This window comes from Lipotes vexillifer, unplaced genomic scaffold (assembly GCF_000442215.2).
Source record: "Lipotes vexillifer unplaced genomic scaffold, Lipotes_vexillifer_v1.1 scaffold90, whole genome shotgun sequence".
Classification (NCBI taxonomy): Eukaryota; Metazoa; Chordata; class Mammalia; order Artiodactyla; family Lipotidae; genus Lipotes; species Lipotes vexillifer.
The window spans coordinates 5,908,311-5,934,988 of NW_006782310.1; the positions used below are offsets into that span (position 1 = coordinate 5,908,311).

General features: G+C 36.6%; 1 protein-coding gene across 1 annotated transcript in view; it reads left to right on the forward strand.

The window, feature by feature from the left end:
- Positions 1 to 26,678, forward strand: part of KIAA1328 (KIAA1328 ortholog) — a 382,563-nt gene that overhangs the window by 300,886 nt on the left and 54,999 nt on the right. Inside the window, exon 8 of the mRNA XM_007455220.1 lies at positions 18,302 to 18,483. Within this exon, the coding sequence (XP_007455282.1) occupies positions 18,302 to 18,483 (182 nt within the window). The remainder of the gene's footprint in view (positions 1 to 18,301; positions 18,484 to 26,678) is intronic.

The window sequence follows — 26,678 nt, forward strand, 5'->3', positions numbered from 1 at the left end:
GCTGAGAAATCAGCTGTTAACTTTATGGGAGTTCTCTTGTATGTTATTTGTCGTTTTTCCCTTGCTGCTTTCAATACTTTTTCTTTGTCTTTAATTTTTGTCAGTTTGATTACTATATGTCTCGGCATGTTTCTCCTTGGGTTTATCCTGTATGGGACTCTCTGCGCTTCCTGGACTTGGGTGGCTATTTCCTTTCCCGTGTTAGGGAAGTTTTCGACTATAATCTCTTCAAATATTTTTTTGCGTACTTTCTATCTGTCTTCTCCTTCTGGGACCCCTATAATGCAAATGTTCGTGCGTTTAACGTTGTCCCAATGGTCTCTTAGGCTGTCTTCATTTCTTTTCATTCTTTTTCTTTATTCTGTTCCACAGCAGTGAATTCCACCATTCTATCTTCCTGGTCACTTATCTGTTCTTCTGCCTCAGTTGTTCTGCTATTGATTCCTTCTATTGTAGTTTTCATTTATGTTATTGTATTGTTCATCTCTGTTTGTTCATTCTTTAATTTTTCTAGGTCTTTGTTAAACATTTCTTGCATCTCCGCAATCTTTGCCTCCATTCTTTTTCTGAGGTCCTGGATCATCTTCAGTATCATTTTTCTGAATTCTTTTTCTGGAGAGTTGCCTATCTCCACTTTGTTTAGTTGTTTCTCTGGGTTTTTTTCTTGTTCTTTCATCTGGTACGTAGCCCTCTGCCTTTTCATCTTGTCTATCCTTCTGTGAATGTGGGTTTTTTTCCACAGGCTACAGGATTGTAGTTCTTGCTTCTGCTGTCTGCCCTCTGGTGGATGAGTCTATCTAAGAGGCTTGTGCAAGTTTCCTCATGGGAGGGACTGGTGATGGGTAGAGCTGACTGTTTCTCTGGTGGGCAGAGCTCAGTAAAACTTTAATCTGCTTGTCTGCTGATGGGTGGGGCTGTGTTCCCTCCCTGTTGGTTAGTTGGCCTGAGTCATCCCAACACTGGAGCCTACCCAGCCCCTTTGTTTGTGCTAATGGCGGACTCTCAGAGTGCTCACAGCAAGGAGTACTTCCCAGAACTTCTGCTGCCAGTGTCCTTGTCCTCACGGCGAGACACAGCCACCCCCGCCTCTTTAGGAGACCCTCCAACACTAGCAGGTTGGTGTGGTTCAGTCTCCTATAGGGTCACTGCACCTTCTCCTGGGTCCCAGTGCACACACTACTTTGTGTGTGCCCTCCAAGAATGGAGTCTCTGTTTCCCCCAGTCCTGTCGAAATCCTGCAATCAAATCTCACTAGCCTTCAAAGTCTGATTGTCTAGGAATTCCTCCTCTTGTTGCCAGACCCCCAGGTTGGGAAGCCTGTCGTGGGGCTCAGAACCTTCACTCCAGTGGGTGGACTTCTGTGGTATAAGTGTTCTTCTGTTTGTGAGTCACCCACCCAGCAGTTATGGGATTTGATTTTATTCTGTTTGCACCCCTTCTCCCGTCTCCCTGTGGCTTCTCCTTTGTCTTTGGATGTAGGGTATCTTTTTTGGTGAGTTCCTGTATCTTCCTGTCAATGATTGTTCAGCAGTTAGTTGTGATTCCAGTGCTCTTGCAAGAGGGAGTGAGAGCACGTCCTTCTACTCCGCCATCTTGAACCAGTCTCTTTTTTATCAGTTTTAATTGGGTAAACAGCTCAATTATTGCACATAGAATTCTTTGCGTATTTGGATATAAAACCTTCATCAGGTATATGTTTTGTGAATATTTTCTCCCAGGGCATGACTCGCTCTTTTATTTCCTTAATGGTGTTTATGAATAGCAAAACTTTTTAATGATGAAGGTTAAAATGATATTTTCCTATATTTTCTTATAGAAGTTATACAGCTTTATATTTTATATTTAAGTCTATGATCCATTTCAAATACATTTCTCTGTGTAGTGTGAGATAGGGCTCAAGGTTCATTCATTATCTGTACAGATATGCCATTATTCTAGTACGGTTTGTTGAAAAAAACTATTTTTTCTTCATTCATTGCCTGATGCCTTTTCAAGTGTCAGTTGGATATGTACACACATGGACACACATTTATGGATTTCTATTCCCTTCATCTTCATGTCCATTCTGTCAATGTCACACAATATGGATTACTTTAACATTATAGAAAAATCCTGAAATTAGATTGTCTTCCATATATTTTTCTTATTAAAAATTCTTTTAGCTATTCCAATTTCTTTGTATTTTAGATTCAGTTTTTGATTTCTATTAAGGAAATGGAATTGTGATTAGATCGATTTGGGGAGAATTGACATCCTAAAAATATTGTTTTCCAATCCATGAATATGGTATATCTAAATTTATTTAGATCTTTAAAAATTTAACTCAGTTATATTATGTAGTTTTTAGTGTAACAATCTTGTAGTTTTTTCATTGAATTTATTAGTAGTATATAGAAAGAATATTGATTTTTTAAATATTTACATCATTCACTACAGTCTTGCTAAATAAGTGTATTCTAGCAGGGGGTTTGTTTGTTTTGGTTTTTTTGTTTTGGGGTTTTTTTTGGTAGATTCCTTAGGATTTTCAAGTTCATAATCACATGAACAGCCATAATAACAGCTTTAAACCTTTCCAAGCTTTGTGCCTTGTGTTTCTTATTTTTAATTTGTTGCATTGGCTAGAATATTCAATACAATATTGAAGAGAAATGATTAAAGAAGACACCCTTGCTTTGTTCTCAAGGAAAAGACATCCAGTAATTCACCAATTAATATAATGTTAAATATAGATTTTTGATAGATGCCTTTTATCAGCTTAAAGTAAGTTCCCCCCCCTTTTTTTATGTGAACGTTTTTATAGTTCTTGATACATACATATTACCCAATACATTCCAGAAGGGTAGTACCCATTAACTGTAGGACTAGTAATGTATGACAGAATTTTTATGGTGAAATAAGTTCCCTAGTTTGCTGAGTTTTTATTTTGTCAGATGCTTTTCCTACATTTATTGATATAATCATATGGTTTTGCACCTTTATTCTCTTAATGTGACAGTTTATGTGGATTTACTTTTTTTAATGTTAACCCAACATTACATTTTGGAAAAATACTCATTTGGCCATGATGTAGTACCTTTTATATATTGCTGGATTTGACATGCTAATATTTTGTTGAGGATTTATGTGTCTGTGTTCATGAGCGATACTAGTTTGTAATATTACTTTATCGTAATAGCTTAATCAGGTTTTGGTATCACATGGTAACATAAAATGAGTTGAGAAGAGGTCACTCCTCTTCTATTTACTGAAAGCTTGTCTAAAATTAGTAGTATTGCTTCCTTAAATATTATAAAATATACCAGTGAAGCTATCTGATCAGTTTTCTTTCTGGGGATGTTTTGATTATAAATTTAATTTCTTTAATAGATATGAGGCTATTCATATATTTCCTGTTTCTTCTTGAGTCACTTTAACCAGTTATATTTTCCAAGCAATGTGTGCATTTCATTTCATCTTAGTTATTGAATATGGTGGCATAAAGTTGTTTATGAGATAGCCTTAATATTCTTTTACTATCTGTAGCATCTACAATGATATCCCCTCTCTGATTCCTGATATTCACAAATTTTTCCTTTTTCTTAGTTTGTCTTGGATTAGGAGTTTATCAATTTTATTAATATTTTCAAAAGGCTGACTTTTATGTTTCTTTTGTGTTTTTATTGTTATCTATTTCATGGATTTCTACTCTTTATTGTTTCCTTCTTTCTACTTGCTTTATGTCTAGCGTGTTCTTATTTTTCTAGCTTCATAAAATGGAATATTATGTCATTGGCTTTTTTTTTTTTTTTTTTTTTTTTGGCCATGCTGTGCAGCATGTGGGATCTTAGTTCCTCGACTAGGGATTGAACCTGTGCCACCTGCATTGGGAGCATGGAATCTTAACCACTGGACCACCAGGGAAGTCCCATTATGTCATTGACTATAAATTTTTCTTCTTTTCTAGTAAAAGCATTTAAGCACTTGCCTTCTGTATCCCTCAAATCTTAATATGTTGTATTTTCATTATCATTCATTTCAAAATGCTTATTAATTTCTCTTGTGATATTTTTTGACCCATGAGTTACTTAGAAGTATGTTATGAAACTTCCAAATACTTTAGATTTTACTAGATATCTTGTTTTTTATTTTCAATTTAACTCCATTGTGGTTACACACTCTATAAGTGTTTATTCTTTTGCAATATATTAAAATTTATTTTATGACTCAACATATGATTTATCTTGGTCAATATTCCATGTGCACTTTTAAGTATTCATATTCTGCTATTGAGTATAATGTTCTGTACATGTCAATTAAATCAAATTAACAAGTAGTGTTGTTCAGATCTTATGTAGCCTACTACATTTTTTTCATTTTTTTCCTATCAATTGATAACGAGATGTTAAAATCTCCAAATACTATTGTGCATTTCTCTACTTCTTCCTTTACCCTTATGAGTTTTGCTATGTGTATTTTGAAACTATTTTAGATGCAAATATATTTGGGGCTGTTAGGTATGTTTGATGATTTGCCCCTTTAATCATGATAAAATATTTTAATCATGATGAACTATATCTTTTTGTCTCTGGTTCTACTCCTTTTCTTAACATCTACTTTATTTGACATTATATAATCACTCTAGCCTTCCATGTGTACTGTTTGCTTGGCTTATCACCTTCCATCCTCTATGTCAACGTATTTATTCTTTTACATTTAAAGTATGACTCCTTAGCATTGACATATATACACTACCAAATGTAAAATAGATAGCTAGTGGGGAGCAGCTGCATAGCACAGGGAGATCAGTTTGGTGCTTTGTGACCACCTAGAGGGGTGGGATAGGGAAGCTGAGAGGGAGACGCAAGAGGGAGGAGATATGGGGATATGTGTATACATATAGCTGATTCACTTTGTTATACAACAGAAACTAATGCAACACTGTAAAGCAATTATACTCCAATAAACATGTTAATAAAAATAAAGTATGACTCTTGTAAACAACATATGGCTTGGGTTTTGCATTTTTCTCTAGCCTGACAATCTCCCTTCCATTTGATTTGAGTGTTTAATTCACTTTAATTAATTAATTTATTTATTTTAACATCTTTATTGGAGTATAATTGCTTTACAATGGTGTGTTAGTTTCTGCTTTATAACAAAGTGAACCAGTTATACATATACATATGTTCCCATATCTCTTCCCTCTTGCGTCTCCCTCCCGCCCAACTTCCCTATCCCAACCCTCTAGGTGGTCACAAACCACGGAGCTGATCTCCCTGTGCCATGCAGCTGCTTCCCACTAGCTATCTATTTTACATTTGGTAGTGTATATATGTCCATGCCACTCTCTCACTTTGTCACAGCTTACCCTTCCCCCTCCCCATATCCTCAAGTCCATTCTCTAGTAGGTCTGTGGCTTTATTCCCATCTTACCCCTAGGTTCTTCATGACCTTTTTCTTTTTTCTTCTTAGATTACATATATATGTGTTAGCATACGGTATTTGTTTTTCTCTTTCTGACTGATTTCACTCTGTATGACAGTCTCTGGGTCCATCCACCTCACTACAAATAACTGAATTTCGTTTCTTTTTATGGCTGAGTAATATTCCATTGTATATATGTGCCACATCTTCTTTATCCATTCATCTGTCGATGGACACTTAGGTTGCTTCCATGTCCTGGCTATTGTAAATAGAGCTGCAATGAACATTGTGGTACATGACTCTTTTTGAATTATGGTTTTCTCAGGGTATATGCCCAGTAGTGGGATTGCTGGGTCATATGGTAGTTCTATTTTTAGTTTTTTAAGGAACCTCCATACTGTTCTCCATAGTGGCTGTACCAATTCACATTCCCACCAGCAGTGCAAGAGTGTTCCCTTTTCTCCACACCCTCTCCAGCATTTATTGTTTCTAGATTTTTTGATGATGGCCATTCTGACTGGTGTGAGATGATATCTCATTGTAGTTTTGATTTGCATTTCTCTAATGATTAATGATGTTGAGCATTCTTTCATGTGTTTGTTGGCAGTCTGTATATCTTCTTTGGAGAAATGTCTATTTAGGTCTTCTGCCCATTTTTGGATTGGGTTGTTTATTTTTTTGTTATTGAGCTGCATGAGCTGCCTGTAAATTTTAGAGATTAATCCTTTGTCAGTTGATTCATTTGCAAATATTTTCTCCCATTCTGAGGGTTGTCTTTTGGTCTTGTTTATGGTTTCCTTTGCTGTGCAAAAGCTTTGAAGTTTCATTAGGTCCCATTTGTTTATTTTTGTTTTTATTTCCATTTCTCTAAAAGGTGGGAGAAAAAGGATCTTGCTGTGATTTATGTCATAGAATGTTCTGCCTATGTTTTCCTCTAAGAGTTTGATAGTTTCTGGCCTTACATTTAGGTCTTTAATCCATTTTGAGTTTATTTTTTGAGTTTATTTTTGTGTATGGTATTAGGGAGTGTTGTAATTTCATACTTTTACATGTACCTGTCTAGTTTTCCCAGCACCACTTATTGAAGAAGCTGTCTTTTCTCCACTGTATATTCTAGCCTCCTTTATCAAAGATAAGGTGTCCATATGTGCATGGGTTTATCTCTGGGCTTTCTATCCTGTTCCATTGATCTATATTTCTGTTTTTGTGCTAGTACCATACTGTCTTGATTACTGTAGCTTTGTAGTATAGTCTGATTTAATTTATTATTGATACTATTGGATTTAGGTCTAACATTTTACTTTTCTTTTTTCCTTCCTGCTAATCATATCTATTCTTTGTTCCTGTTTCTCCTTTTCTACTTTTATTGGGAGGAGAAAGGGAGAATAATAATTTTTTTCAATTTTTTAAAAATTCCTCTAATATTTTATTAGCTATACCTTTTTGCATTTCCATTAGTGATTTATGTAGGGATTATAATATGCTTTCCTAACTTATTAAAGTCTTATTATATAATACTAACATTGTATCATTTTATGTAGACTGTAAGAAATTTTATACTGTATAGGTGTATTCTCCATTCTTTTTGATATTATTGTCATATACATTACAGATAAGTGCATTATAAATCCCATGTTTTAAACATTCATATATCTTTTAATGACATTAAGAGAAGAATAAGAAAATACGGAGTTTTATATTTATTCACAAATGTACTATTTCTGATGCTCTTCATTTCTTAGATCCAGGTTTCCATCTAATATCATTTTCTTTCAACCCAAAAGTGCAGGTCCACTAACAACAAATTTTCCCTGTTTTTGTTTATCTGAAAATGTTGTTTCTCCTTCCATTTTTTGAAGGATATTTTCATGTGATGCAGAATTCTTAGATGACACTTTGGGTTTGTTTTGTTTTGTTTTTTCCTTTTAGCACTTTAAGGATGTTGTTCTATCTTCTAGCTTTCATTGTTCTTATGAGAAGTTAACTGTTAAAATCATTATTTTTTATGTAATTGACATTTCATCTGGTTGTTTGCAAGGTTGTCTTTATCTTTGGTTTTCAACAGTTTGACTGTGATCTGTGGGTCAAACTTTTTCATCAAATTTGGAAATATTCTGACATTGTTTCTTTAACATATTTTTTCAAATATTTTTTCTACCCCATTCTCAGTCTCTTCTCCTTCTGCAACTTCAGTTATGTTTGTTAGGCAGTTTAATATTGTCTCTAAAATCTCTGGGACTCATCATTGTTCTTCAATCTTTTTCTCCCTATGTTCTTCAAATTGGGTCATTTTTGTTGATTCTTCCATTAAATTCACCTATTCTTTAACCTCTCATCTCCATTTTCCAATTTTTATTTCAGTCACTTTAATTTCCAGCCAGAGAGTTTCTATCTCTTTCTGCTGAGACTGCCTGTCTTTTCATTCATTAAAACCATGTTCTCCTTTATGTCCATCAGTATATTTATAATAGCTGGTTTAAATAAAGTCTTTATCTTCTAGGTCCAACATTTGGGGCATCTTTTGGTTGATTTTAATTGATATTTTTCTTAACTATGGCTCACATATTTTTTCTTTTTGTGTCTGACAATTTATATTGTACTCTGTGTATTATGGATGATACATTTAGAGATGTGGATTTTATTATCATTCTCTAAAGAATGTTGATTTTTGCTCTCCTCAGCAATTCAATCACCTCCTATTCACCTTGTACTTGGATAGGTTTGGTTATATACTTTGTAAGGACAGATGTCTGGAAAGCCTGAAGTGTTTCCCAAAGTGTTTCTCTAAATTGGTAAGAATCAATCTCCAAACTTTTTTGTCCCTGTGCATTTTGCTATATCTTGATTTTAGCCTTTGTTAGAGCTTTACAGTAAGCCTTTATCCAGGATATGGACTTTCTAGTGTCTCAGTGGACATTAACAGTATCTTCCATTCTGGGCCAGAACTCCAGTTTCTCTCAGCATTGCCCAATTTGTATTATTTCTGTATTTATATTCTGCTTTCATCCTTGTAGCAGCCAATGTTTGTTAAGTCTTGCAGTGAAAAAGAAAACAGGCAATAGAGAAAATCTGTAAAGCTAAAAGTTGACTTTTTGAAAATGTAAATAAAATCAATAAGCTTTTTCAAGGTGATCAACCTATTATTGAGAGGAAAACAAATTATCAGTATCAGGAATGAAAAAGAAGATATCACCATAGATTCTAACAATATTTTTAAAGTAATTAAAGAATATTATGAATAATTTTTGTAAGCACGTTTGATAACTTAAATGATATAAATTCCTTGAAATTGATGATATACCAAAATTGATACCAAAAAAGTAGAGAATCTGAATAGCCCTCTCTTAAACAAATTTAATTTCTAATTAAGAAATGTCCCATAGGGCTTCCCTGGTGGCGCAGTGGTTGGGAGTCCGCCTGCTGAGGCAGGGGACATGGGTTCGTGCCCCGGTCCGGGAAGATCCCACATGCTGCGGAGCGGCTGGGCCCGTGAGCCATGGCCACTGAGCCTGCGCCTCCGGAGCCAGTGCTCCGCAATCAGAGAGGCCACAACAGTGAGAGGCCCGCATACCGCAAAAAAAAAAAAAAAAAAAAAAGAAATGTCCCATAAATAAAACTACAATCACAATCCCATAAGACTTCACTCATGAATTCTACCAAACACCTAAAGAAGAAATATCAATCTTACACAAGTTCTTTCAAAGACTAGAGCAGGGTTTTTCAGCCTTGGTACTCTTGACATTTTGGACCAGATAATAGCTTGGGGTGAGGTTGTGGGGTGGTGGTGGTCTGTTCTGTACATTGCAGGATGTTTAGCAACATCCGTCTTTTACCCCTGCAACTGTGACAATCAAAAACCCTCCAGACATTGCTAAATGTCCCCTGTGTGTCAAAATCCTCTTCTTCTACCCCACTTGAGAACCACTGGACTAGAGGAAGAAAGAACTTTTCCCAACTCCTTTTATGATACCTAAACCAGGTAAAAGCGTGAGAAGAAAAGAAATGACAGACTAATCTTCCTCATGAACATAAATGCAAAACAAAAAAGTTCCTTAACAAAATATTAGCAAATTAAGTCCTCAAATATATAAAAATATATATAATCCAGCTTGACTAAATAGAGTTTATCCCAGGAATGCAGAGTTGGCTTAACATTTGAAGATCAATCAATGTGATTTGCCATATTAACATAGTAAGGAAGAAAAACACCATTTAAAACAGATGCAAAAAAATCTTCCAATGCTCATTTTTTAAAAATGACTTCTTATCAAGTTAGAAATCAGAGCATATAGATAAAGATACATCTCTTTGATGATGAACACTTCATCAGGTGAGGATGTTCACTCTTACCACTTCTATTCAGCATTGTACTAGAAGTCCTAGCTGATGTGATTGGGCATGAAAAATATTAGAAATAAATAAGTAAAACTGTCTTTATTGTTAAATAATATGACTGTCTACATAGAAAAATCCTAAGGAACCTACCCCCAAACTGCTAGAATTATTAAGTGAATTTAACACAACCACAGAGTTCAAGTTCAATGTATAAAAATCAAATTTATTTTCATATGATAGCTATATATTAGCTATTTATCAATGGAACAGAATAGAGTCCAGAAATAGACCCACACAGTCATATGTTTGACTGCTTTTTGACAAAGGTATGAAGCATTCTGTGGAAAAAGGAAAGTCTTTTAAATAAATAATGCTGGATATACTGGATATAGATATGAAAAAAATTAACCTTGAACCCAGCCTAACATCATACCCCAAATTTATTTGATCATGGGGTTGGAGCTTGATCCACAGAGGAGGGCAGCTTGGCACCAAATGTCAGAGCTTGTGCAAGGTGGGGAGTGCTTTCATCCTGGTGACTGTATTGGTGTAGGATGTTGGAGCTTGAACAAAATGAGGATGGTATCCATGTGGAGGTCAGCCATGCATGGGGTCTTGAGAGGCTGAGATAGGAGGAGGGCTTTCTCACAGCAGAGGTAGCCCACTCAGAGCTTAGTGGGGAGAGTGCCTATACGGAGGTGTGTTGGCAGAAACACCTGGAGCGATGTGGTGGTGACTGACAGGGGAGGGAGGGGAAGGGATCATGGCAGTGGTGATGGAATACGGTTTTCTTACAAAATGACTAAGTAATTGTATTAAGGAAAATGGTAGCCAAGTTTTTTCACTGTTACAGAATGGAGATACATATATGGAAAGGTAGAAAACTAAAATGAACCCTGTTGGTTTGGAATTGAAGATATTAGTGTAAACTCATGGTTTTCAGTATATTTGCCTAGATATATAAATAAACATACGTGTATATATGTACATACATACATATAGTCTCTTGCTCTATGAGAACTTAGGAACAGTGTTAATCCAATTCCGTTAGCTCTTTTTTTTTTTTTTTTTTTTAACTAAAAGATACTAGATCTCCTTGAAGAAATGGCTGATTCCATGACTGAGCCAGAAACTGGATGATATAGCAATTGTTTAGACATGGCATGACTAGCACCCAAATTTGGCCACTGGAAAAAGGAAGGAAAGATTTAATACATGTTTCCCCATTCCTAGATTTTATAGTCTTCTAAATCGAGGACGTGTTCCCCTTCATTTTTTGTTAAGTGACTCATGCCAAAATTTGAGTAATTTGTATTGATTTTTCTCTCTTGTACTTCCATTCTCTTAAAAGTCTACCTTTCCTTCCCTAACACCCCTTTCCTTCCTACTGCCCCCTGGATTTCCTAAAGGAGCCTTACCAAACACCTATTTCATAGAAAATAAACTCTTTTCATCCTCAACCTTTTCACACACAAAAAATATTTTCATTCTTGGCTATAAGTTAGTGATTTTCAGCACTGACTGGACATTGGGATTACCTGTGGAGCTTTAAAAAAAAAGGACAAGAGAGGGTGAGAGAGGGAGGCACATAATGCAGCTCACTCCAGATGGATTCATTCCATTTCTAAGAATGGGTACGACAGCCCATCGCTCTTTTAAAATTTTTCCCACATAATTTTAATGTATAGCAGGCTGTGAATCACTGCCTAAATTCGGCATCTCTTCTGAGAATGCTACTATCCAGGCCATTCTTTCTGTCACACTTGGCAAACAACAGAGACGGTAGTGCCAGCATTTCCTGTTCTCCTCATTCCAACATCTCAAACTTTTAACTAGTTTACTCTCTAGTGAACCTCCTTGTTTACGTGAATCTCAGGATATCTGGTCTTACAGTCCATCCTTCCTTTTCTTTGTTTTCCATTGTGATCTCACTAGGAATTTGACATCCACTCAGTCACTTCCTCCCCCACGTCTCCTAACCCCATTCTGTGAGATTCCGGTATTCACGTGGTTGATCTCTCCGTTGCCATAGCTAAAGAGATTTGTCTTCCGTAGTTCACTCGTTTTCTTTAGCCGTATTGTCGCTGGCCACATCCGGAGCTTGCTTTCCCCTGCTGTGGTTCCATCTCAGAAATCTCTGACTAGTACCCCCTTTATAGTTCACCTCTTTCACTTGGGTCTGTTCATGTTCTCATTTCTCGTATAGACTATACCTAGTGTTTTGTTTGTTTTTCTTGTTTTGTTTTATCTTAAAGAGACATATAAATCCTTCATTTCTCCCCTTTTTTTGCCAGTCTTTCAGGCCCCTCTTTTTCTCACTTTCTTCCCCATGTCCATTCTGGACCAAATGGTTGACCTAAACTATTCCCTTATTAGCATACAAATTTCCCTTGACCTCTAGTCTGCTGCACCCTACACAAAACATCCTAACCCTGGATCAAGCTCTCAGGCTGCTTTCTCTGCTTTTACATCTGTGCATCTGAGACCAGATACAAATTTATGATTTCTAATTCTGTTATAGCCCTAAATGTTGCAGGACAGTCTTGTTTTTGTTCTTGGTCATTTTTACCTTGAATTCCCTAAATACCTTCTCTAAATCATCACTTTTCTCAATACCCATTTCTTTCACCTACAGGAATGAATTTACCTCCTCCTTCACCAATGAAATTGAAAGTAAAGCACATGCTTTCTCAAGTCAGTCAGCCAACAAGCAAAAAGTTGCAGGGTTATTGATCCAATTGCTCTCTTGAAATATCTTTCCAGATGTTTCATAGGCACCTCAAGCTACATTTAATCCCCCACCACCACCTCCTCTATATTGCTTATCCCCCCAAATTCTGCCACTCATTCTCAACTCACTCCTGTCCCTCACTTTTCACATTCAAACATGTATCAAATTCTGCCAATTTTAAATCCTAAGTGTATTTTAAAAGTTGTCTCCTTCCCATTTCTACTACTGTTTCTCTATTTAGACCCTCATCATCTCTCATCACAGCTATTTCAGCAGGCTTCCCACTCATCCAATCCATTCTGTAAATTGTGCCAGGACAGTTCTTCATAAATTCAAGTTGTATCATGTCATTTTTCTCCTTAGAGCCCTTCAATGACTTTGCTTTGCCAACAAAAAAAGTTCAAGCCCCTTGACATGGAAAACCAAACCTTTCATGTTCTGACCCAGCCCATCTGTCTTGCTTCACCTCACACTTCTCCCCACCCAATACCCCAAACTCAATGCTATAACAGTTAACAGTATACCAAATGATTTAACTTGCTCAAGATATATGCTAAAGTTTTACTAGTTAGTATAGTTGCTAATACTATTCTCTTCTGCCTTCCATTCTACTATCCTTCCTTATCCCCTGCTTATCCACCAAGACTTAGTTTGAAAGCTTCAGGAATTTCTCTTCAGTTATTCAAATAGAGTTAGATGCCCTGCCTTTGTGCTCCCTTAAACACCACACATATTCCTAACTCATAACTTGTATCATATCATATTAAAAACAATCTGTTTCCATGTCTGTCTCCGCCATTAAAATCACTTGGAGAGCAGGAACCAGGTCTTGCTGGTTTGTATACCTAGCACCTAGCACATAACAAGTCCTCAGTAAATATTTCTTTTCCCTATTTGCCCGCCCCAGCCCCTTCATACATATGAGTATGTCCTCAATAAATATCTAAGGAATATATAAATGAATGATTGATTTGGCAATTTACTGAACAAGAATAAGGAAAGCAGAATTTGAGACAGCTGAAGTTTTTCATCTGAGTAACAGGGAGGATGGTGATACATTAAATGAGAATGGAAACAGATAAAGGAACAGGTTTCAAGATAAAGATTATTCATTGCTTTAGCGTGAGTTGGTTTTGGGAGGTAGGACAAGGCATCTCTTCACAGCTTTTCAACAGATACTTGAAGAGGTCAGCAGTTTTGGAGAACATTGTGGGCTAGATGAATCTATTTAGAAATCATAATTGAAGATACAGTGGTGTGACAGGGATCACTAAGAAAGTGCTAAGGGAGGAAGAGAAGAAGGACAAGGGCAGAATCATCAGGAATGTCTGCATTTAGGGGGAGGGAACTACAAGAGCTCCCAATAAAAGAATATGAGCAGCAGCCTCCTAAAACTAGAAAACTAATCAAGAACTCCAAGGGAAATAAATTTTAAGGAAGGAGTCAGGTGCTGTGAAGTAGTCTTATAACAAGCAATATGGTTGAAAGAGAAAACGCCACTAGATTTGTTCTTTAAAAAATAGTTTTAGTCAGCATATCTGTTAAAATTATTGTTTTCTAGAAGTTTGGCAAAGAAGGGAAGGAGAGAAGATGGTAACATAAAGGAGATGGTGAAATTTTTTGTTTTATAATTACGAAAGTGCATGCCTATTGGAAGAAATTTAAACATTCAGAAGTATATAAATTAAATTATAAAAATCATTCCCTCAGTAATTCTGTTCTACTTTTCTGATTTGTTATTTATCCATCCAGAACTTAAAAAATATTTCTTGTATATTTTTGTTTTTACAAAAATGAGATCAGGGGGCTTCCCTGGTGGTGCAGTGGTTGAGAGTCCGCCTGCCGATGCAGGGGACATGGGTTCGTGCCCCGGTCCGGGAAGATCCTACATGCCGCGGAGCGGCTGGGCCCGTGAGCCATGGCCACTGGAGCCTGCATGTCCGGAGCCTGTGCTCTGCAACAGGAGAGGCCACAACAGTGAGAGGCTCACGTACTGCAAAAGAAAAAAAAACAAAAACAAAAACAAAAAAAATGAGATCATATTATATATTCTATTATTGCAAATTGCCCTTTTTTTACTTAATAGTATGTCATGAAGTTTATTCACAGTAGTATAGAGAACTACCTCATTCTTTTTTTCTGTTTTCATTTATTTTATTTATTTTATAAATGATGATAGTAGGATTTTATTTATTTATTTATTTTTAATGTATTTATTTATTTATTTTGGCTGCATTGGGTCTTTGTTGCTCTGCACTGGCTTTCTCTAGCTGTGGCAAGCGGGGGATCCTCTTCATTGCAGTGCATGGGCTTTTCATTGCGGTTGCTTCTCTTGTTGCAGAGCACAGGCTCTAGGCACCTGGGCTTCAGCAGTTGTGGCACACGGGCTCAGTAGTTGTGGCTCATGGGCTCTAGAGTGCAGGCTCAGTAGTTGTGGAGCATGGGCTTAGTTGCTCCATGGCACGGGGGATCTTCCCTGACCAGGGTTTGAACCCATGTCCCCTGCATTGGCAGGTGGATTCTTAACCACTACACCACCAGGGAAGTCCCTATTTATTTTTTTATATTAAGGTATAGTTTATTTACAATATTGTATTAGTTTCAGGTGTATGAAACAGTGATTCAGAATTTTTATAGATTATGTGCCATTTATAGTTATTATAAAACAGACTATATTCCCTGTGCTGTACAATATATTCTTGTAGCTTACTTATTTTATACATAGTAATTTGTACCTCTTAATCCCGTACCCCTATCCTGCCCCTCTCCTCTTCCCTCTCCCCACTGGTAACCACTAGTTGTTCTCTCTATCTGTGAATCTGTTTCTATTTTGTTATAGTCATTCATTTGTTTTATTTTTTAGGTTCCACATATAAGTGATAGCATATAGTATTTGGCTTTCCCTGTCTGACTTATTTCACTGAGCATAATACCCTCCAGGTACATCCATGTTGTTGTAAATGGCAAAATTTCATTCTTTTTTTATGACTGAGTAGTGTTCCATTGTATATATATACCACATCTTCTTTATCCATTCATCTGTTGATGGACACTTAGGTTGCTTCTATAGCTTGGCTACTGTAAATAATGCTGCTATGACCAGTGGGGTGCATGCATCTTTTCAAATTAGTGTTTTCGTTTTCTTCAGATGTATACCCAAGAGTGAAATTGCTAGATCATATGTTGGTTCTATTTTTAGCTTTTTGAGGAGTCTCTATATTGTTTTTCATAGAGGCTACACCAATTTACATTCCCACCAGCAGTATACAAGGGTTCCCTTTTCTTCACATCCTTGCCAACATTTGTTGTTTGTTGTCTTTTTGGTGATAGCCATTCTGACAGGTATGAGGTGATATCTCATCATAGTTTTGACTTGCATTCCTCTGATGATTGGCGATGTCTTTTCATGTGCCTGTTGACCATCTGTATATCTTCTTTGGAAAAATGTCTATTCAGATCTTCTGCCCATTTTTTTAAATTGGGTTGTTTGATGTTAAGTTATATGAGCTGTTTATATGTTTTGACTGTTAACCCCTTATCAGTCATGTCATTTGCAAATATTTCCTCCCATTCAGTGGGTTGTCTTTTCATTTTTTCAGTGGTTTCCTTTGCTGTGCAAAAGCTTTTAAGTTTAATTAGGTCCCATTCATTTATTCTTGCTTTTATTTCCTTTGCCTTAAGAAACAGATCCAAAACAAATATTGCTATGATTTATGTCAAAGAGTGTTCTGCCTATGTTTTCTTCTAGGAGTTTTATGGCTTCCAGTCTTACATTTAGGTCTTTAATCCATTTTGAATTTATTTTTGTATGTAGTGTGAGAAAATTTTCTAATTCCACTGTTGTTTATGTAATTCTATAGGGTAACTTCTTAAAAGTGAAATTGTAGGAGGTTAGATGCACTTTTATTTTGTAGTGACAAATCACTTACAGAAGGGTTATCCCAATTTGCAATTTCCCTAGTACTATACTAAAATCCTCCTGTCCCCACACTCTCACTGACACTGAGTATTATTATACTTTTCCACTTAAGGGATAGTTTTGGGATTTAGGTTTAGGTTTTGATTTTTAATGGAAAGTCTGGTCTTATTTGTAATCCTAGGAGAGAATTCATTTGAGAGAAGGAGTTTGTAAATTATAAGAAAAGGAGATGATTGGCGGGCCATAGTCACAGAGGGAAGGGGCCAAAATGGTATCAAGAGTATGAGTAAAAGGTGTGATTTCCTTCTGAGATGTTAATAGAAGAATAGTAGATGGGTAAAGTTGGAAATAAATGCAAATGAGAGAAGAAATTTTTTTATATAGTCATCTTTATTTCAGGGAAATTAGAACCCAGGTTCCCAGGATGGGATTTGGAATAAAGGTACAGACAACCTTCTGTGTAAAATGGAAGGAACTGTTCAGTATTGGGAGTGATCAACATTGGCTAGTATTGGGAGCTTGGCTGACCTGAGAGTGTATGATTTTGGGAAACCCTGTAGTCTTGGTCACATTAACTTTTCTGTAAGAACAAGTAGAGATGTCGTTGGATTTGCCAGGGTTTGGGACTTCTGGGTTGAGGTAAACTTATCTTTCATTAACAGTAATACAGTTTTATTCTCTGTATTTTCCTGTCCCATGAGTAGAAGTTACATTAGCTAAGATATGCATCCACTGGTAGGTCCACAAGGGAAAGTGATCCTTGGGTTCTGGTAAAAAAATTTTTAAGTGTATAAATTTAATACACTGCTTTATTCTCCTGTAAAGCCATACTGCTAATAGTTTGTTTCTTTTCACCACTCTGAACATAAAACCATTTAATGTATTGTTTTTTATTAATAAATTATGATGTGAGCAAACATTACTAAAAATTCTGATCCACACAAAAGAAACCCAGTGACTTTGATGGGTTTATGTGAGTTGAATCCTGGTCAAGGGCCACCTAGCATTCATAATGGATCCAGCAATACTCCATCAACTTATTCTTGTCTAGAGATTGCCTCTACTGCTGCAGAGTTTAAATATCCTAGTTTTTAGAATGTTACTTTTTGAATAAATTATTTTTCTTCATTTTAATTTTCATCTTGTTTATGGTCATGGGGAAGACAAAACTAAAGTATTATGAGTCTATGGTGAACTTAAATTAGAAGGAAGGGGCTGGTAGAATAGTAAGGGATACACATCATCATAACATTTCTCTCTAAAACATAAAATGTTATAAGAGGAATTGTGCTAATGGTGGGAACATAGTTCACTGGAGAGAAAAACATATGCACATGTGTTTATTTTCATTAAAATTTCTTTTACGCCATATTTGCCTTGTTGACTTTATAATGAAATTATGTGAGGACAGAGACCAATTCTCCCACAAGCACTATAGTACTATTCCTCACATACCCTGAGTACATAATAAATACTATAACAATTGAAAATGAGAAACACAGATACATTTTGAAGCAAATTGGTGATATTTTCATCCCTTATGTTCATTTTTAGTACTCGGAAACATTTTAGTTATGCAAGTCTTGTTTTAGCATACTTTTTATTTTTACAGATACTCTGGTTCTTAGTCATACTCTATGGCTTTATTAGCAGTTTTAGGGTCTGAGTCTCATTTCCCCAACCCCAAATATAAACTTTTTGAGGATAAAAACCATTTCTTCTCCAAAATTGTTTTGGCAGAACACAAAATAGACCTTCAGTAAATTATTTAAATTATACATCAATAAAAGATAAGAAAAAGAAAGTTTCTATTGCCATGAATTGCATTTCAATTCACACTGAAGTATATGCCTTTGTGTGATCTATACCCCCTGCTGTGCTCTCTACAGCTCATAAATGTTTATTCTTTTCAGTTTATTGAAGTCAAAATGTGATGGCTGGACGCTTGGAACATCATCATCCAGCAAAAAGTACCAAGACTTCACTAACAATGGAGAGAATAGAAGGGAGAAGAAGACAGTTGGGTTTCAGTCACATATGGAAGATGATGCCCTGTGGACAGGTCAAAAGAAAGATGCATATCAACCCCAAAGAGGTAAGCTCAGCATCTGTAGTAGCAAAACAGGAAGCTCTTGGGGGCAGGAGGTTGCTGATGACTGCTAGCCATGAGCTCCAGATGATTTCCTATAACCCTGAGCAAGAGTTAAATGTGTTACAAACTGACATGGGCCTGCAAGGCCAAAGGTAGCACGTCACCTAGATCAGTGAATTGCATCAACATTTCTCTTAGAACACTCATATGAGAAACTGTCTAATGTGTCCCTCTTTTTGCAAACAGCAAACTGCAAGAATTATTAAGCAGTAAATGTGGTCATAGACATAAAATAATGCTTAAAGCAAATAAAGAGGACAAGAAATTGAACATAAATCTTTGCTGGGAAAGTAAACTCTAATAACTGCGATTAACTGGAAATACAAGGAGGGTGGAGGAGAGGTCATTGCGTCTAAAACAGAACCTCATACGTCTTAAGCCTATATTGCCTAGCAGTCTTTGGGTTTTTTTGTTTTTGTTTTGTTTTGGGGTGTTTTTTTGCGATACGCGGACCTCTCATTGTTGTGGCCTCTCCCGTTGTGGAGCAACAGGCTCCGGACGCGCAGGCTGAGCGGCCATGGCTCACGGGCGCAGCCGCTCCACGGCATGTGGGATCTTCCCGGACCGGGGCACGAACCCGTGTCCCCTGCATCGGCAGGCAGACTCTCAACCACTGCGCCACCAGGGAAGCCCTGCCTAGCAGTCTTTGAAGTGCCAATAATCCTTCCTATTTTATATATCGTAGATATTTTAAAAGAAATCAATTATAAATAACTATGTGAAAGGTTGACTGAGGCAGTCAAATTTAATTGCATTTCTCAGTTGTTTCTGGAGTGACTTTTGGCTTAAATCTCTCCTGGAATCATTAAAGGAGGGACTCTGGGACAGAATGGAACAAGTCTGAGCTTCATCAGTCAGAAATGATGTACAGAAAACAAAGGGCACAAAAGGTCTCAGAGCCCCCTTCTGCTCACACCTCTTTCCCAGACATCTTTTGTTCCTGCTCACAACCATTAACCCTGATTTCCTCCTTGTTTACCTCTTTTTTTACTGGGCTAGCTAGCACTGCCCACTGCTAGTGTTAATCAACCAACTTTTCATAATCTCTCTAACCACTCTCACATTTATTTATTTGAGAATTGAGCAGTGTTTTATGAGATCTTACAGGTATACTACTCTCTGCCTTTCCTCATCAGCTGCCAACTTTGTCATGTTTTTTGGTTTTAATTATGATTAATCTAGAAATCGCTTAGTCCTCTCCCAGGTAACTGAGAGATGATAATTAGTCCAAGCTTCAGAAGGGAGACTATTCACAATCTGAAACAAAAGCAAAGGTGCATTTTTGTTTGACATAGGGCAAAGGTTCTGCAGACCTCTGTTGTTTTAGGACAACGTAGAACAACTTTTGTCTTTTTAGACTTTGCTACCAGAAACAAAAATGAAATTGAGGAGACTTAGTATCTGAGCTGGAATCTTCTCTACTTTCTGTATTAGTAGTCCTTCAGAGATGGGAAACTCTTACTTTTGGCTCCCTCTATTCTTAGTCATTGCGCTTTGGAGAGTGGAGAACCAGTCAGAATTGGTATGGTAGTTACACTGCAAGACTCAACTTAGTCTTCTATTAACTTGACAATAAATTTGTGTTGTGTGTCAGCACTAACATAAAATAGCAAAATGAGAAAAATACAGTGTGATAGCAAAGGGACAAATAACTTGTGTTATTTGTTGAGACCACAGCAACATTAGAAAGCTGCAATTGAAAAGGCACTTTGAGAAAGGTATCATCAGGCCAGCCCTGGCCATTGTGGAGGTTAATCTCTCCCAGGCCCAGCTACAGAAGCCGGAAGTCTAGAAAGGGCTTTTGTCCAAAAAAAACACATCAATTTCTAATTTGAAACAAAATCATTTTTGACTAAACGGGGGTTCAGAACCCATTACTTTTTGCTGTGTAGTCTGCTGACATTTCAGCACTTTTTGTTGTGCACAATGAATCCTAATAGTCATTTTATAATGTTACTATACCAATCAATTTAACCAAGAGAAAGCTGTTATAATTCTGCAGTTTTCAAGAACAGTTTTCACTCATGGTTTTATTTTTTTTCATTAGTTTTTTTTTTTTCCTTCTCTTTTTTTGGGGGGTGGGGAGGGTTGTAGCATTATAGTGAGAAAAATGGAAAATTTTTCATCTTTTTAAAAGGGTTTTGTTTCAAGGTATTCACAGCAACTATTAACTTTTTCTTCTACTAATAAGAAATGCTATCTTGTATTTTTCTCTTCTTTTATTCTAATATGGAGCCATTAGCAAAATTATGGTATACCTGATCATTGAGGAGCTAAAACTGCCCCTTTGAGCCATTCTGCCCGTTGCAGAGCTGGTGGTATACACAGATCACAGTACAAGGCAAAGTTATTGCACTGGCATTTTTTGTGGGAGACCAACTTTCCAAGGTGTGCTGTAGCAGGATTGGACCCCCTGTTTAGCATGAGTCAATGACCTGACGCCAGTTACCTAAGTTACACTGCTTGGTTTAGCATCTCCTTAATTGCTTTCCTCTCTTTAGCATGTCTAAGTTTTAAAATATATTATTATTCTGTTTTATATCCTTTGTTACTTTTGTCGTCCTTTAATCATTAAGTACTACATAGGACATTTACTGAAGGACCATTAATCTTTATTATCAGTCTTTTTCTCCTTTACCTCTCCTATCCTCCTCACCATTCTGTCAACTTTATTAATACTAAACATGTAAAAAAAAAAAGACCTGATTCTTGTCTCAAGAAATAACCTTGTGATTGCAAAAATATCAGTACAGTACAGTATTGTCAGAATTATGCTTAAAATATAAATTGTTTTCCAGTCATAGATGCTTGGAATGTTCTGTCTTAGTTGCTTTTATTGAGCTCTGTGGAACAAGGAGACATTACTTAGGAAAATCCAAACTTGAGTCAAGAACTTTTAAGCCAAAGGCATAAATCTAAAAATACCCAATCTTCATTCTTCTTTTTTCCTCCCTACACAGCAGTATTTTTATTCTCTCCTAGCTTGCCTAGAACCTCCTCTTCCTGAACAGTCACTGACTCTTTTATAAGAGCCCTCGAATCTGGGAGAATATTTTTTCCTGTTATGCTGATGGGCTGGCAGAGGTTGTAAGGCCACTGAGCACGCATGTTCCAGAATTAATTAGCAAAATACTAACCCAATACTAAAAGCCCAATACTACATTTAGAGCTACCTCCTATTTATTTCTCTGACATCGATCTCTGACTCCTCTTAACACTTTGAGAGGGTATGAGAGAGGCTGAACCTAGAGTAAGTTGAATTTACCTGATGGTATTGACCATGCCCTTCATTTTGTCTTTCGGGGTTTTATAGGTTATATAATATACAGCAGCTGTCACTGGTTGAGACTCCCTGAGAGACTCCCAAACACATTTTTCTTTTACTGGAAATGAAGGAATAATCTGAAGTGAGAAATAATCTCTGACGCTCCTAGTTGTTCCTCTACGTGAGCCTGTGCTTGCCATGATGTGAGCGTTCTTTGTAGCCCATGTTGGATTAATATTGCAGTCCTGACTAAAGAAATAAGCAAGTAGGAGTATCTAAAGTACAGAAACCATTTCCATCTTGCCTCTAAGGAACATTTATTTATGTTTCTTTTATTATTAGCATTATCATTATTATTATATGTTTAATCATTAGAAAGGATACCACAATGTATTACTTCTGGTTCCCAGTAGTCTGAGCTAAAAGATTTGTTAAAAATGGATACTTTTATCATTAAAACACAGAAGACAAGCATAGTACAGAGCTATGAATAAACCTAAACATATAGATTAAATCGTTCTGCCCTGCCCACTCAAAAAAAATATTCAAACGCAAGAGACTAACATTCAGAGTTGAAGTTGCTATATATCGAATAGTAACTTGAACCAGAGGCTCTACATTTCCTATCCTCTGCAATACAAGTATCTCAAAATACTATATAATTTACTTGCTTATTATGTATGTTTTGTGTCTTCTCCCATGAGAATATAAGCACTCCTTATGTTCACTGTTGTTTCCCCATTTCCTTGAATGTTGCTTAACATGTGGTAAGTGCTCGTAATGTATTTGTTTAATGGATTACTATATTACAGTTGACCCTTGAACAACTCAGGGTTGAACTGCCGAGTCCACTGACATACAGAGTTTTTTCAGTAGTAAATACTGCAGTTCTAAACAGTCCATGATTGATTGAATCCACGGATGTGGAGGAACCGCCTATACGGAGGGCCTACTCTAAGTTACACTCGCATTAACCCTCACGTTCTTCAAGGGTTGACTGTATAAATATTAATTTTTCTTTTTGTGTCCTTGCCCCATTTTCCCAAAAGAAGGATCTAATCAATTAGACCTTTTGACCTCAGTCCCTGCAATGATTTAGTGGCTTAAGAAGTGTATGTGCTCATCCCTTCAAAGTCCTAATGCTGATTGATTGGTAATGTCAAAGAAAGTCAGTAGAGTGGGGTCTTAAAAACAGCACTGCTTGAGAGGCAAGAAAACTGTGGGGGTTTTTTCATTTTCTTTTAGTCTAATTGAGGTTTAATTTATATACAGTAAAATTGCACAGGACTTAATAGTACAGTTTGATAAGCCTTGACAATTGGATATACCTACATAATTAAGAAATAGTACATTTCCATTATTCATGAAAACTTCCTCACGTTCCTTTCCAGTCATTCCCCGTGAGGCCTCTTTCCTTGGTTTGCAGATGGCTGCCTTCTCAGTGTGTCCTCACATGCCCTTTTTGCTGTGAATGTGCATTCTTGGTGTGTCTCCCTTTTCTTATAAGGACAGAGTCATGTTGGATTAGGGGCCACCCATATGACTTAATTTAACCTTAATTACCTCTTTAAAGGCCCTGTCTCCAAATACAGTCCCATTCTGAGCTGTACTGGGGGTTAGGACTTCTGCATATGAATTGCTGGGGGGGTGGAGGGGGACACCACAATTCAGTCCATAACAGTTACTCTCTTTCCAATCTTTTTATGCCTTTTATTTCTTCTTCTTATTTCACTGTACTCTCTAGGACTTCTGTTACAATGTAGAATAAAATGGTAAAAGTGGACTTCATGCCTTGTTCCCACTGTCATAGGGAAGGCAGACAGTCTTTCACCATTAAGTATGATTTTAGCTGTAGGCTTTTTGTAAATGCCTTTTATCAGGTTAAGAAAGTTCCCTCCTCATTTGCTGAGAGCCTTTGTCGTAATGAGTGTTAAATTTCATCAAATCTTTTCCTTCTGCACCTATTGAGATGATCATGTGTTTTCTTCCTTATTCTGTTAATTTGATGAATTACACTGATTGGGAGATATTGGTGTGTAATATCCTTTTTTTTGTAATGACCTTGTCAGGTTTTGGTATCAGAGTTATACTAGTGTCATAAATGAGTCAGGAGCATGTCAGCAAAAATGGCAGAGTAGGGACTTCCAGGGGCTTGTCCCTTGCCAGAAACACTGAAAAACCTGGCACATACTGTCAGAACCAACATTATCAGAGCTCTGAAAGATGGTGAATGATTTATGGAAACCAAGCAAATTCTTAACCGGAAAAAAAGGCCACTGAAACATGATAGGAGAACTTAATAAAGTTTTAATTTATCCTTGCCCTGCCCCTTTTCACAGCATGGCAGCAGTCTTGTAGATGGCAGCCAAGTTCCAGATGTGGGTACCTGGTCCCAGAGGAAGCAGACCTTATTCTCAAGGAGTTGTGTTTGTCTGTTTCAACCTGTCTGTGGATTTCCCAAAAGACTGATACAAGGAGACTGCCTTTGTTTTTCCTACCTCTGGACTTTTTCAGGACAGAGAAGCAGTTACATGTAGGACATTCTTTGAAAACACTGAAAGCCAAATGAGCACTGCCGCCTGGGGTAGAAAATAACAGTTGAGACAAACAGTAGACAACCAAAAGGCAACAAACCTAGATGAAATGGAAACATTCCTAAAAATACACAAACTACCAAAACTGACTCAAGAAAAGTAGAACATCTGAATAGACCTATAACAAGTAAAGAGATTAAATCAGTAATGAAAAAACTCCCAACAAGGCAAGCCCAGGACCAGATGGCTTCACTGGTGAATTCTACCAAATATTAAAGAAGAATTAACACAAATTGTTTTCAAACTCTTTCCAAAAAATAGAAGAGGAAGGAACACTTACTCAATCATTAAAATGAGGCCAGCATTAGTCTGGTACCAGAGCCAAAGACATCACAAGAAAACTACAGACCAAAATCCCTTGTGAATATAGATGAAAATATCCTCAACAAAATAATAACAAACTGAATGCAGCAACATATTAAAAGGATTATATATCATGACCAAATAGGATTTAGCCCAGGAATTCAAAGGTACTTCAACATATGAAAATCAATCAATACAATATACCAGATTAATAAAAAGGAAAAATATGATCATCTTAACACAGAAAAAACATTTGACAAAATTCAACACTCCATGATAGAAACAATAATAAAATAGGAGTAGCAGGGACTTCTTCAACAAGATGAAGGGCATCTATGAAAAACCCACAGCCAATGTCATTTTCAATTGTGAAAGACTGCAAGTTTTTCCTCTAAGATCAGGAACAAGCTAAGTATTCCCACTTTTGCCAATTCTATTCAACATTTTACTGGAAGTTCTAGACAGAAAAATTAGGCAAGAAAAAGAAATAAAACATATTCAAGTTGGAAAGGAAGAAGTTAAACTGCATTAGCAGATGACATGATTTTATATATAGAAAATCCTAGAGAATGCAAAAGAAAACCAAAAACTACTACAGCTAATTGCACAAAAACTTTTAGAGCTAATAAATGAATTTAGCAAAGTTTCAGGAAAGAATTTAACACAAAAATCCATTGTATTTCTATACACTAGTAATGAACTACTGAAAAAGAACAGGGAAACAATTCCATTTACAACAGCATCAAAACAATAAAATACCTAGCAATAAATTTAACTGAGTGCAAGACTTGTACGCTGAACAGTACAAAACATTGCTGCAACAAATTAAAGAAGACCTAAATGGAAAGACATCCCACGGTCATGGATTTGAAGACTTAATATTCTTAAGATGGCAGTACTCTGCAAGTTGGCCTACAGATTCAGTGCAATCCCTATCAAAACCCCAACAACACTTTTTTGCAAAAATGGAAAAGCTGATCCTAAAACTTATAAAGAATTGCAATAGTTCCCAATAGCTAACACAGTCTTGAAGAATAAGAACAGGGCTTCCCTGGTGGCGCAGTGGTTGGGAGTCCGCCTGCCGATGCAGGGGACACGGGTTCGTGCCCCGGTCTGGGAAGATCCCACATGCCGCAGAGCAGCTGGGTCTGTGAGCCATGGCCGCTGAGCCTGCGCATCCGGAGCCTGTGCTCTGCAATGGGAGAGGCCACAACAGTGAGAGGCCCACGTATTGCAAAAACAAAAAGAAGAACAAAGTTGGAGGATTCAAACTTCGTCACTTCAAAACTTACTACAAAGGTACAGTAATCAAAACAGTGTGGCACTGATATAAGGAGATAGCTAGAGATGGATAGATAGGTAGGTAGGTAGGTAGATAGATAGATAGATAGTTGATACAATTGATTTTTGACAGGAGTGCTGTGACAATTCAATAGGGAAGGAATAGTCTTTTCAACAAGTGATGCTGGGACAACTGGCTATCCACATGTGAAAAAAATGAAGCTGGATCCTTCATTTGTATACCTCATACCATATATAAAAATTAACTCAAAGTGAATCAAAGACCTAAGTATAAGAGCTAAAACTATAAAGTTCTTCAGAGAACACATAGGTACAGATCTTCAGGACCTTGGATTAGGCAGTGGTTTCTTAGATTTGACACCAAAAACACAAGCAAACAAAAGAAAAAATAGATTAATTTGATTTCATGAAAATTAAAAATTTTTGTGCCGAAGAACACTATCAAGAGAATGAAAAGATAGTCCAGAGAGTGGGTTAAAAATTTGAAAATCATGTATCTTACATGGGTCTGGTATCCAGAATATATAAAGAACTATTACAACTCAAAAACAAAAAGACAACCCATTTAAAAACTGGGCAAAGTACATTAAAAGACATTTCTCTGAAGAAGATGTACAAATAGCCAACAAGTATGAAATGATGTTCAACATCTCTAATCGTTAGGGAAATCCAGT